The sequence below is a fragment of the Python bivittatus genome, unplaced genomic scaffold (genome assembly GCF_059951505.1).
Source record: "Python bivittatus isolate LINGU-HERP-01145 unplaced genomic scaffold, Pbiv_v1 ctg000840_np1212, whole genome shotgun sequence".
In the NCBI taxonomy this organism is placed as follows: domain Eukaryota; kingdom Metazoa; phylum Chordata; class Lepidosauria; order Squamata; family Pythonidae; genus Python; species Python bivittatus.
This window is the reverse complement of record NW_028277113.1, coordinates 34,821,637-34,835,993: the sequence shown is the minus strand read 5'-3', so window position 1 is coordinate 34,835,993 and position 14,357 is coordinate 34,821,637. Positions and strand designations below refer to the sequence as shown.

The following is a 14,357-nucleotide window of genomic DNA, read 5'->3' as shown; positions in this document are numbered from 1 at the left end:
AATTCCATTCTGTACTTTTAAAATGGATGAGAAATCAAAGGCTGTTTCTAAATGGGATATGATATAAGGATCACACAGATTCTTCTATAGGCCAAGATATAATTTAGTATTTAAAAAAAAAAACTTCTCATTCCTTCCATTCAAGAACCAGTGACAAACTGCTTTTAAATATGTGAAAAGTTTCAAAAGTAAATATTCCAGAATACTGGTGTTAACTTTTGAAGAAAAACGAATCAAGTCAGTTGGACTAAAGCAACTGCAGGTGAAACCAGAAAGGATTGTTTGACATTTTGTTGTTCCTGTATTCTTTCTGCTTTAAATGTGGTTTTGTTATTTTTTTTTAAATTAACCAACATGCTAAGCATTGTTTCAGAGGGAGGCACTATATCACATTTGACTGATAATAATGTCACATAAGCAAGCAACAAAGCTGCGTATTTGAACCTGTTTCTGAATTACAGAGAAGATATAAATCTATTTTGTTGTTTTGTGGAGCTGTAAACAAAGTTCAGATAGGCCTAGATATTAGTGATTTTCTCTTCTTCAGTAGAGAAAACAGAAGTGGAAGTCACAAAAGGAAAGAAGAGAGGAAAAAGAAGCTTATCCCTCCCCCATATTCTTTTGCTTCCTGTTATATTGGCAAATAATGCATTGGAGCTGAAGTTCTAAGGTATCATAGGTGATATCTGGTTTCCAAAGGCAACTCTAACCATTCCCTTGAGGACAATACTCCCACTTAGGCTTTCCTGCAAGGCAGGACAACAAAGAAGAAAGAAGCTCCCAAAGTTTATAAGCAATTCTGGGCCAGGGGAACTTCATCAATATGCTTAGAAATTCCATGTTTTTCTAAGCTCTGAAACTAGCCAGAAGATTTGAGGAAGCATATGGGCTTGTGGCAACATAAGGACTAACTGGTCAGTATGCTAAATCAATGTTCATAGATTATATTTACATCTTTGCAAAAACTGCATCAAGCTTTAGAGGTTGTTCATCAAGACTTTTAGCAACAAATACCATAGGATGAAATAAATACGTAGAGCATCTATGTAAAATGACTTAGTACTATGTCACAATCTGCCATAGTGATTCCATTCCATTCTATTCCATTCCATTCACAAGTTACTTTTTTGATCTGCAAACAGTATTTCAACACTATTCTAATGGAGGAGCAACCAACCATCTGAATCCATGACTGCACTATCCTTAATAACTAGGCCAGAAGCTATTGTTAAATATGAAAAGGCCACTAAACAATGCAAACGTTATAGATGATTCTTCTGTCAGGTTTTATTACAGCATTATATTATAGGTGTGTAGTAGTATGCTGCATTTAAGCATGTATATAAAATATACTTTCATTTAAGCTACTTTCACACACAGCCTTGTATGTTAGAATTTGTCTGAAGATTTAAAAAAAAAAAAACTGGTGGAAAGCACAAATGGAAAGCAATCCCTAGTCATTTTTGTGATTGACTCTACAGGACAAATAAGTTCAATACTTGAGCTGTTCCTTTTCCATAACTACATTATGATTTTCAGAGTTTTTGAAGACATTCTGAAGCATTGGCAAAGATGGACATAGTATTTTTAATCTACTTCCTCAGGTTTCATTCACCTAATAATAATAGTCACTCCATACATACAAAATCAACTAACTGACTGGAAGCAGCTCCCATTTCCAACGGTTCTAATGGCCCTAAGCAGCCGGAAACATATAAGTTTTCAAAATCTGCATTTTTGTTGCACAGCATGTGAGCTTTGGCACCACAACTATTCCCAGAGTTATGCTTTAAGATTTAAATGCGGTTGAAGAAGATCAGTTGTATCTACTGCAGGACTCTGAACACAGACCATACAGATTTGGAATGTTTTCAACAGAAAACTGTTCCTTCAGAATAGGCTGTAATGTACTAATAATGGTATCAGCATCAATTCATATAAACACATGTGAAATTGAACTATTTATTCTCAAAAATAATCTAAAATATTTTTTAAAAAGTCAGTCCTAAATTAATATTTTAAGAGATTAATTTTGTTTAATTCATGTAAGTACTCTACAGGTAGTCCTTGACTTATGACCACAATAGGGTCTGGAAAATTCATTGTTAAGTGGTACGTTCATTAAGCAAGGCATCACATGACTGCACCCAATTTTATGACTTTTTTGCAGTGGTTGTTAAGCAAATCACATGGTTGTTAAGTGAATCATACAGTTTCCCATCGATTTTGCTTGTTGGAAGCCGGCTGAGAAGGTCACAGATGGCGATCACATGACCCTGGGATGCTGCATCCATCGTAAATACATGCCAGTTGCCAAATGCCCAAAGTGGCACGTGACCACAGTTGTGAGGACTGGTCACAAGTCACTTTTTACAGGGCTTTGAACAGTCCCTAAACAAATGGTCATAAGTCGAGGACTACCTGTAATTGAGGCAATAAGTAATAATTCTTCTGAATAGACTTATTAGATTCTGTTGAATTCTACAGGAAAATTACAAGTAAAATGATTAAGGACATTATAAGGTCTTACTCTTCTGCCTGAATGGAATCTGCAGGAGCCACGTAATTGCTAGGAATGTAGCCACTTTTTCCTGTTGCAATAGATCTTGCTTCCCACCAGTCTCCTTCCCTGGGGTGGAGGGAGGACAGGGAAAAAAGTAATTACACTGAATATATATGAACAACAATACAATCATTTTCAATTATGAAATACTATGAACAAATACAGTACTGTGCAAAAGTTTTAGGCAGGTGTAAACAAATGCTGTAAAGTAAGAATGCTTTCAAAAATATATATTCTAATTGTTTATGCTTATCAATTTACAAAATGAAAAGTGAGCGAACAGAAGAAAAACCCAAATCAAATCAATATTCGGTGTGACCACCCTTTGTCTTCAAAACAGCATCAATTCTTTTAGGTATACTTGCACACAGTTTTTGAAGGAACTTGGTAGGTAGGTTGTTCCAAGCATCTTGGAAAACTAACCACAGATCTCCTATGGATGTAGGCTGCTTCAAATCCTTCTGTCTCTTCATGTAATCCCAGACAGACTTGATGATGTTGAGATCAGGACTCTGTGGGGGTCAAATCATCACTTCCAGGACTCCTTGTTCTTCTTGACACTGAAGATAGTTCTTAATAACATTGGCTGTATGTTTGGGGTCGTTGTCTGCTGCAGAATACATCTGGGGCCAATCACACGCCTCTCTGATGGTATGGCATGATGGATAAGTACTGCCTGTATTTCTCAGCATTGAGGACACCATTGATCCTGGACCAAATCTCCCACTCCATTTGCAGAAATGCAGCCCCAAACTTGCAAGGAACCTCCACCATGCTTCACTGTTGCCTGCAGACACTCATTACTGTACCGCTCTCCAGCCCTTGGGCGAACAAACTGCCTCCTGCTACAGCCAAATATTTCAAATTTGGACTCATCAGTCCAGAGCACCTGCTGCCATTTTTCTGCACCCCAGTTCCTATGTTTTCATGCATAGTTGAGTCACTTTGCCTTGTTTCCACATCAGAGGTATGGCTTTTTGGCTGCAATTCTTCCATGAAGACCACTTCTGGCCAGACTTCTCCGGACAGTAGATGGGTATACCTGAGTCCCACTGGTTTCTGCCAGTTCTGTGCTGATGGCACTGCTGGACATCTTCCGATGTCGAAGAGAAGTAAGCATGATGTGTCTTTCGTCTGCTGCATTAAGTTTCCTTGGCCAACCACTGCATCTACGGTCCTCAACGTTGCCCACCTCTTTGTGCTTCTTCAAAACAGCTTGACTGGCACATCTCAAACCCCAGTCTGCTTTGAAATTCTTTCCTGGGAGAGACCTTGCTGATGCAGTATAACTATCTTGTGTCTTGTTGCTGTGCTCAGTCTTGCCATGGTGTATGACCTATGACATGAAACTGTCTTCCACAACTTCACCTTAGTAGCAGAGTTTGGCTGTTCCTCACCCAGTTTTAAGCCTCCTACACAGCTGTTTCTGTTTCAGTTAATGACTGTGTTTCAACCAACATATGAAATTGATGATCATTAGCACCTGCTTGGTATAGTTGGTTAATCATACACCTGACTGTAATCCTACAAGATCCCTGACTTTGTGCAAGTGTACAAAGTGTGCAAGTGTAAGAATTGATGCTGTTTTGAAAGCAAAGGGTAGTCACACCAAATATTGACTTGATTTAGATTTTTCTTCTGTTCGCTCACTTTGCATTTTGTAAATTGATAAACATAAACAATTATAATATATATTTTTGAAAGCATTCTTACTTTATAGCATTTTTTCACACCTGCCTAAAACTTTTGCACAGTACTGTACATCACTATAATCTTAGTTTAGCTATCTGTTTACATTTAGTAAATGGCAAGCCAGCTAGATCTTACTATATATAAATAATGTTTTTCCAATTTCGGGCAATACTATGCAGTATGAAGAAATGTCTGTCTTTTCTCTAATAAGCATGTGACCAATGAATAAATGGAGGGATTTAAAAGAAAATTCTCACAAGTTCTAATCTTCCTCAAAACTTGCTAATTTCAACAAACAATGGACATTTTACAGTAGAATAACTGAAAAAAATAACAATCAGGAGCTGAAAAATGATCATATTCAGAGAATACAGTTCCATCTTTAACAGATACTGGAATCTCTCTGCTGCTAAAATTAGAATTAATTGGGATTAATTAATTAATTAAATCTACTTCTGAAAGTACCTTATTGCAAGTTGCCATATAAAATGAACATTTATGGTTGCACGTATGCATCTGTCTTAGAAGTAAAGATAAAAGCAATATTATATTAAAAGCATATGGTATAATCCAATTTATCTTTATATCCTTCCAGACTGATCTGCTTTGTAGAGTAAGGAAGATGACTTTGATGGAGACATGGAAGCTCTGCTGCTAAAGCAACAAAGGTAAAACCTTTTTAAAGTCCAGAACGTCCACATAATGTTCAGCAGCGGCTCATACTTCCCTAATTCACTGATTATAAGGAGGAGGAGGAGATACAACACAATCAGGCTTGTAAGACTGATGTCAGCCCCACTAGGTAGACCAGACCAAAAAATCAACTCCACAGGAAGGCTAAAACTACTCTTATTGAGAGTAATCCTTATAAGGTCATCTTCCTTACTCTCTACACCTCTTACTTGCTTATGACTGAATGCTTTTCCCTATCAGCAGCCATTTCATTAGCATATGTGGAATGATGTGAATGGATAATAGCGTGCAATTAAGTCCACAAGTTGACAACAAAACTTACGTGTTATTGATTATCTGAAAGCGTTCACCCTTCTTGAATGAAAGGTCATCTGTAGTTCTTGCTTCATAATCATACAAGGCCACAAAAACAGTAACACCCCCTTAGGAAAACCCAAAATATGGCATTAATACTTTTTCCTAGACAAGGCAAATACATGCAAACCAGATTACACATGTAGTACACAAAAGCATTTCACCAATTTTATGCTGAAGAAGATAAATATTCTTACTAAAAAATTAGGAATATTTCCAGTTTTAAAATAAAAACATTGTCTGAACTCATTCATTGATTTCATAGTAGCTTAGGGCTGCAATGGCAGTTGAGGCAATCTATATATTTGATTAAATAAGTTAAATATATTACTAAGAAAAACTTATTTGACATTTTCATTGTTAAAAGAACCCCAAGCCACAAAAGTTGTTTTTCACATTAAAGTTATGAGACCAGCTCTCTTTGTATGTTTGTAGAAAACACGAATAGGAAATTGGGATGAGTTCACATTCTTATCCTATTCACTCCCAACTGCTATATATTGACCAGAAAGATCTACAGCAGTGTTTTTAAAACTTGGTAACTTTAAGATGTGTGGACTCCAACTCCCAGAATTCTGCAACCAGCATCCTGGGAGCTGAAGTCCATACATCTTAAAGTTGCCAAGTTTGAAAAACACTGGTCTAAAGTGAAGATATATCAGTTATTAAACATAGTTACAATCTTCAACGGGGCTGAGAATCCTAATTCTACTGCGCTTCAAGGCCCATGAATAAAGTTGCTGCAGTACATCAAATTCTGCCAATCTACCTTGTTAAGGTTAGGAATGGAAGACCAAAGCCAGTATGAAATCCATGGTTCCCATTTTATCTCCATGTGCACTTTTTCAATACTTTTTTTCAAAAATATTGATGTTTGTATACTGTATTCTTTTGTCAAAGTTAGCCCAAAGTTATATGTTGGCAGACTATTTTATGTCTAAAAATTCAATAAATCTCTATTAAAAATCAGCAGTTTCCAGCTTTATGATTAGCATTTATATTCAAATACTCAAATGCCTTTCAAGCATTTGGGAGAAAATAGCAACAAAACTGCAGGAATGTAGTGATCTACTTTGATATATTTTGCAATGCTAATTCTGTTTTTTGCCAATAGAAGCTCTGAACATAAACTGCCAATTGGAGAATGATGAACTAGCCTGAAGCATTTGGAATGGATGAAGGGGTCGGCAGCATTCCTTCTACTAACAAAACTTCCATTAATAAGTATTTCTGTTGCAGCTGCTATCCACCATTCAAGTCAGCACATACAAAGGCTTGCATAACAATATAAATAGGGGTATTAACCTAACACAGAGATGCCGTGATATGGGTTTGATTCTAGACCCAAAACAGAATATTTTTTCCCACCTGAAGTCCCCACTGGATTTAACCAGTCCATTGATTACTAACAATTACCCTGTTAATAAATCTGTCAACTGAACTGACATACTTTCATGAAGAAAATACTGTAAATTGTTAGAAACTATATAATTGCAAACTGTCAGAAACTGTATACTTTCAACTGTTTTATTTGCACACAATAAATAATTCCAGAATTATGTGCTTCAATTAACATGCTGATATATTACTATACTATGTATAAATGAACTTAAGCTCATGAATTAGTTCCTCACACACATTTTATACTAATAATTCTGTTAGCATTTTTCAAATTAAAGGAAGTCTAGAAATGTATAAATTAACTAATTTATAAACTTGGATTTTAATAACTTATAAAATATACCTAACATTTGTATTATATGAACTCAGTAACTTCATTGTCCAAAGAAAACAAAGTAACGCTTCCAGGGTAGGAATGGTGGACTGAAGATGTCTCCGCGAAAGCAGAGCCTACAACCATGCATAGACTGGTTCCCTGGAACCTCTCCAGATAAGGAGAGAACAGGAGATTGCCCACATGTGCTCTGAACAGCTGCTCCTCAGTTTGCTAACTTCACTTTCTAATCAGTTCAGAATTGCTTATTAACTACTTTTAAGCAATTAGAGACCTTTGGAATGACATTTGAAAATGCTGGGTGAGTTTGCCTTCAGTCCTGAATGAAAGAAAATTTTAATCATAAGCTTAAGAATTATAAACAAACAGCAAAAATAAGATTTTGATCTTAGAAGGTTATAAACAGACTAAGGGTCCAGATAAATTTGGAATATATTGTAAATCTTTTACAGTAAGATTTTGGAATTAATTATAAAGAACAAACAGCTTCTCATGGGAAATAGATCTGTTTTGATTTTTGCAAGAGATAACAAAGATAAGTAATTTTATGATTGTAAAAATTGGACACTAGAGGAGACTAAAGATTCTAGGCAGAAATGTAGTTCTCTCTTTACAGCTTCAGGTTTTCTTTTTAGCATGGGAACATCAGCAACTAGATGTCCTGAAGTCTTTAGTTTGGCATATCTTAGACACCATTAGTACTCTGAAAGATTCTCAGTTTTTCCTCAGTAGCATGTTGAGTGCCATCTGACCTGAGAGGCCCATCTTCTGGCACTATAATCATTAATCATTTTATCTTGTCCATCCATGTGATTTACTTGGTAAAATACAGGAATGGTTTACCATTGCCTTCTCCAATGCAGTATGAATTGCCTTTGCCATTGTCACTAAAGTGATTGTCTACCTCAGGCATCTTCCTATATTGTTGCTGCCCAATATAGGTGCCTGCTTGCTTCAGTTGGGTAGCTGGGGTGATCTTCATGCCTTGGATGACCCTGCTGGGACGATATATGCTTGGCGTACATTCATGGCATCCTTCACTCACCCCTCCCAGGAACTCCCTCATGCCCACAATGTGGCAGTGTAGTAGGACTTGAGGGAGTGTACTTCAATTAAGCCCCCTAATTGAAAGAGGGAATAACTCACAGCATTTCTGCCCCTAAGGCCTGATGAAAAGCCAGGTTCTGATTCAATATGTACTACAAACATTTTCATTTAGGAATCTTTTTGGCTGCAGTTAGACCAGGACATTATATGGAGATACTTAAATATCTAACCTGGGTTTTACTTAAAGCACTTTTTTAGTGCCTGGGCTTGTAAAGAAAAAAAAATTCACCATTTGCATAGTTTTTTCCCCTAAATACTTACGTCGATTATAGATGATCATTTCTGTAAAATGACTTTTTGTTACTGCTACCATAGCACAACTCCAAACCTGCTAACGTAGTGTCCAAATATAATGTGTATGTGTGGAGTAGTGGTGGTGTTGGGAAGCTTGCCACAGGAAAGCTTTTGGAGGCTTTGCAGTTTGGCAAAAAGATTGATGAGGGGTTGATAGAGGTTTCTCAAATTATGAGGAAATTCCTTGAACACGAATGCATATTCAGGCTGTTATAAGAAGTGTCCACAAATTCAAGTCTGAAGAGGTCTAGAAACTGAGCCCACTACATTCTATTCTATGCTTGGGATTAGTTTAGAGTACTGCATGCTGGAATGTTAGCTTCATTATGACATAATTATGATTATTAGGTACCAAAATGTTTCATTTTCAGATTTTTTTTCAGTAACTAACAAGTTTAAATCATGCATATATATATTTTTTAAATTCTATAGGTTTCTATAGGTTATAGGGTCTAGAAGTAGTGAAGCCTATTAATATTCCTATATTTTTCCATAAAAATGCATTCTAAACATGCATTTTTATAAAATGAATTAGCAACAGACTAAATGAAAGAATGCAACTCAAACTAGGGAAATTTCAAGGTTATTGTTAATATTTTTTCAGGTGACTATCTTTATGATTTTTAAATTTCAATTTAAGATGAAACCAATGAATTTCAGTATCTACATTACTGAAAATTATTTTGTTGGATTATAAAATACAAACATGACAGTAAAATAAAATACAGAGGGCACTAGTCTTATTTACATAGACCTGAGGCATTTTAAAGGGACGAGCACTTGTTTTTGGCTTTTCAAAGTCCATCCAAAGGTTTAGGACTTCTAGAAAACAAGTTGATTACCATAACACTGGTAATGGTAACTGATTAAAAATGCAGTAGCCACTGGGTATATCTGAGTGGCGGCAAAATCTGTAGCCTTTGGTCACAATACTTCTATGCCAGAGGTGTGTTGAGAAGCTGCCAGGACATTGCACATTTATTCATTACTATCCTTCAACTTCTGGTGTTGGAGAGCTGCAACATTTGGTAGAGTGATCCACTCACTACTCCTCTATATCACTGTATGAATGTCATCCTCTGCTCCAGATGACAAGGTGACTACTCATCCATCAGTTTGAATCACAAAGGACATCATGAAAAACTAGTTACTTATTTGTAACTGAAGTTCTTTAAATAGTCAGGTGATATTAGTTTTTCCTTATGGTTAAAGGAATCATAGGCTTCATTTCAGTGGGGATTAGGATTAATGGAATCTACACCTAGATATGCATGATATTCACAGAGGCCAGGGTTCTGCCAAAAATCTAAGTTTTACAAAGCTTTCAAGTTTGCACCAATGTAATACCTGTATATATGAATTCATGGATGATCCCATGAAGAATCTCAGTTACATGTAAGTAACTAGTCAGTGTCAGTCCTACATAAAACCTGGGAAGTTGATAAACACGCTAAAGAGGAAAAGTCAACCATCAGTACAACAGCTGGGACTGCTGGTGTGGAATATTGTCCTGCACACATTTTCTAATGTATTTATTTTTAAAAGATTTTTTGCATATTGCTTGGGACACAGGACACTCATATCTGTTTGCAGCAAAATCTGCTCAAGCTTTTCCAGTATTGCTTGAATTTTGTACAATCTTACAATAGTTTTCTGGCAGGACAGAAAATACACCGTTAACACATAACACATTTTAGGCAAAATCACATGGAACTCTTGTTTCAATACTACTGAAGTTTTTTGCTATCTGATAGTAATTTTAGGACTATGCTTACCTGTTAGACTACTAGGATATGGACATGGCACTGAGGAAAATGAGGAAGATGCTCCTCCAAAAGGTGTCATACCAGATGACCCACCAAAAGGAGTCATGGAATGGCTATTAAAATTCACCGATGATCCTTTTACTGTAGGTGACTGATTAGTTTGGGTTGAATCAGATCCATAATGGCTGACAGGGGAAGTAATGGTCTCTGGAGTATTCTCAGTTCTATATTTCATGGTAGGACCTTTATCCTCCTTACTCTTAATGCACCCCATGGTCTTTTCTGTAGAAAAAACAAAAGATAGTATTGTATGTCAATATTTCATTATTGCTGAAACTGTTCACTAAATATTGAGAATAATTTGGAGATCCGTGTTTTAGACAGAGACATGTTTACTTTCTAAAACAAAATAGATTTTAAAGACTTCTGTCTACAATTAGCTGTATTCAATTGATTTCATAATTATGTACTTTATTACACCCAAAGGCCAGAAACATAAAATGCTACTAAAGATAATAAAATAAAACAAAACATTGTATAACATCAAGGTGGTCAGTAAATAAACTGAGATATAGCTTAAGAAAGACATTGCATTAGTTGGTGCCTCATTTTCACTACTACTGCACAGTATCTTGCTACAATCTAAGTTGCAGAGGATTTGAAATCTGAAAGAAGTTAATGTAAAAGTTGTCTATTCTTCCAGTATACTGAGGAAGCAGAGTAAGATAAGTGTTACAGATGTGAATAAAATAACACATGTTGGGTTCTGCATGGACCAACAAGTTTCTCGTAAGAGATCTTAGAATATCTTCCCTGTTATAATGTTAAAGGCCAAATATTATCCTAGCCCAGTGAACAAGATTTCCTTAATTTGGGAAATAAAAATAAGGAGAGAGAGCTGGATGATTCCCAAAGAAGCTTTGCCACTCAAGTCCTGCTCCTCTATGCCAAGTGTTTATTTCCATATTATTTAATCTTTGCAGAAATGTGTATTTGGCATGGTCATATCCTAAGGATCTTATAAACCCTGCTTATAATCCATATGTCATTCATTTTTATTCTATAACATTATTCCAGCTTGATGGAAAGTCATCACCCATAATTTCAGGAAGTAAACCTGATGGGAAGAACTGAAGCTGTAGTCAGTAGTTTAACATCAGCCTCCATACCTTGCTTTCAATTTTAGGCATTCCTGTTTCTAAACTGAGAAGAGCATTAGCTGCCCCTCTGGGTGCAGAGTATAAGAAATTTGGTCTGGACCACTTCAAAAACATTATTTCCAACATAGAGACTCACCTGGACTCTGCACAATACTTGGGCCAAGGTTTTAGTTTAAAAAACAAATCAAGGCAACCAATACTAGTTGGCTTCTTCTAAGTTAAAAAAAAATGCTTGATGGCTATTGAAGATGTTGATTATGATGGGCCCTCCAGATTCCCTTGGGACAGAAAACACTCCCAAGAATTTAAAGGTATGAACCTGTGTAATTGGATTCCTTTCTATATTCCATCTTTGTACTTTGGCCTTTCTGACAAAGTCCATAACTTTAGATTTTTGGAAGTTAAGTACAAGTCTATTCTGTTTGCAGTACTGAACTATAAAAATATTACCTATAGAACTCATTGTGTATAGCAGTATTGAGGTCTTGTGGCCGTTAATTTGTGGGGCATGACAATCTGAATTGTTCACTGATTTGATCAAAGAATAAATAAACAAATTAAATAGGGCAGGAACCAGAATACTTCCCTGCTGCACACCTCTCTGTATATTGCATCAGAAAGTAGCTTTGGCTGTTATATCTTACTATCAAGGAAGAACTGGCATACAAATTCTGAATCAAATAAAGAATATTCATGCTGGTACTTCTGAGCTTATCCCACAGAATCTTTCTAGTTATTAAGTCAAAGCCAAATTTAAAGTCAAAGAATCACTTTATAAAGGTGATTTAAATTGTATACATACTTCCAAACAAGGTAGCAAATACCAAAAATATATTAATAACTAATATATTTGATACTAATACCTAATACCAAAATATAATCTACAGTTTATCTCTAAAGCCAGGCTTGTTCATCCCCTAAAATATGTTCTGATTCCAACCAGACCCACAGGTTTGTTACTTAGATGCATTGGCTATAATTTACTTACAACACTTAATAGAAGCATAGGTCTATAATTAGCTGGGTCTTTCTTACTGTCTTTCTTGTAGATATGGACTATTATTGCTACCCAATCACTGCAGACTGTGGGTATCTGTTTGATCATTACATGTAAACAGAGATGCTAACAAGGCTGCTCACCAGCTGCAGTTTAGTTTCATCACTTCAGGCAAGACAGGATCACTACCTGGGGTTCTTTCTAGTCTTAAATGATTTTATAATTTTGACCACTTCTGCTAAGGTAACTGGAGGCCAGCTATCCAGGGTGCTAAAATCAAATTATGCACCATCACTATTGTAACTGGGGTCAGTATGCAAAGGTGTATAATGTGTTTCCCATGTTTTGAAAGTAACCTGTTTGGCTGGGCTCTCCAGCCCTTTGACAGTAATTCAGGAAAAGAGAGAGGTGTTCTTTTGCCTAATGGAAAAATAATGACGGATTTCATAATTTTAAAAATTGAGATTTTAGGGTCTAAAACTACTAAAAGCCCTTCAGCCTCAACTTAAAAATGATAATGGCTATTTTTTTGAAGCTCTCATCACTTGATAGATCTGAAAAGTACCATCATAGATTGTGATATATTTCATAGCCCTTTTTAAATTTAATGTCGAGAATAATATAAATTCATACATTCATTTTAATCAATTAAAATTAGACTATTTTCAGTAACTTCATTTTTTTTCTTTTTGCTCCCCAAACAACACTACGTGGTTTGACAATGCCACATGCCAATTAGACTAATGCTGAAATTGACATGCCTGATGGTAACTAAGCTGAGCGTACCTTCAGGTATTGAAAGTTCTGTTTCTATTAGATACGCTGAATAAGAACATAGTCATATATGGATAGTGGTATTAAATAATGTGTATAGTGCAATCGCTCACAATTTAATTAGCATTTGTGAAGTACGCTCTTCCAATTCAATAGTTTTTTTTCAATGGGGAAAATGTTACATATATGAAGATTTTAAAAAATCAGCCTGTAGGAGAACTGATAAAACACAAAACCTAAAAGATTCCTATAAAGTATCTTTATGGATTATAGCCAACATGTACACTGACATCCAACCAATAGATAATCAGGTCAATTAAACTTAGATTAAGTTTTTTTAAGACACATGAAATTTTAAAAAGCATTGTATTTCCAAGAAAATAGCCTAGAAGACTTATCTTTATCTAGCAGCTAGCAGTAAAAACTACATTAGTAACTACATTAGTAAAGCACTAATGTAGATTTTTTTCACTGCTTGAAAAACAAATACAGTGGTACCTCGGGATACGAACGCCTCTACTAACGAACTTTTCGGGTTACGACCAGCTCCGGCCACAAAAATTTACCTTGATGTGCGAACTCCACCTCGGGGTACGGTCATTTTTCCTCCCTGACATGTGGTCCGCGGCCATTTTTCCGCCCCTGACACGTGGTCCACGGCCATTTTTCCACCCCTGACACGTGGTCCGCAGCCGTTTTCCCGCCGTGCCGCGCCCGGCCATTCTCCCTCCCCGCCGTGCCGCGCCCGGCCGTTCTCCCGCCCCGCCGTGCTGCGCCTGGCCGTTCTCCCGCCCCGCCGTGCCCGGCCGTTCTCCCGCCCCGCCACGCCCGGCCACTCTCCTGCCCTGCCACGCCCACTCTCCCGCCGCTCCGCACCTGGCCACTCTCCCGCCGCGCGGCGCAGTGCCCGGCCGTTCTCCCGCTGCGTGGCGCGGCGCCTGGCCATTCTCCCGCCCCTGATGCGTGGTCCGCGGATGCCAGAACAGATTAACAGTAATTACATTGAACCTTAGGGGAAAATTTGCTTCGGGGTGCAACCAAATTCGGAGGGCGGAACGGATTAACCGGATTTACATTGAACCCTATGGGGAAATTTGCGTTGGGTTACGACCAACTTGGGATACTCCCAGAGTCACGGAACGCATTAAGTTCGTATCCCGAGGTACCACTGTACAATCTACACAATAGAACTATGCAAATCCTTAAAAAGGGATGCTTCTAA

General features: G+C 37.0%; 1 protein-coding gene across 1 annotated transcript in view; it reads right to left on the bottom strand.

Annotated features, from left to right (window-relative positions):
- YES1 (YES proto-oncogene 1, Src family tyrosine kinase) overlaps nt 1–14,357 on the bottom strand; it is a 58,292-nt gene that overhangs the window by 30,010 nt on the left and 13,925 nt on the right. Inside the window, exons 2-4 of the mRNA XM_007435281.4 lie at nt 10,214–10,486; nt 5,271–5,370; nt 2,531–2,629 (exon numbers count right to left, since the gene is read on the bottom strand). Coding sequence (XP_007435343.1) covers nt 2,531–2,629; nt 5,271–5,370; nt 10,214–10,478 — 464 coding nt within the window. The 5' untranslated portion in view covers nt 10,479–10,486. The remainder of the gene's footprint in view (nt 1–2,530; nt 2,630–5,270; nt 5,371–10,213; nt 10,487–14,357) is intronic.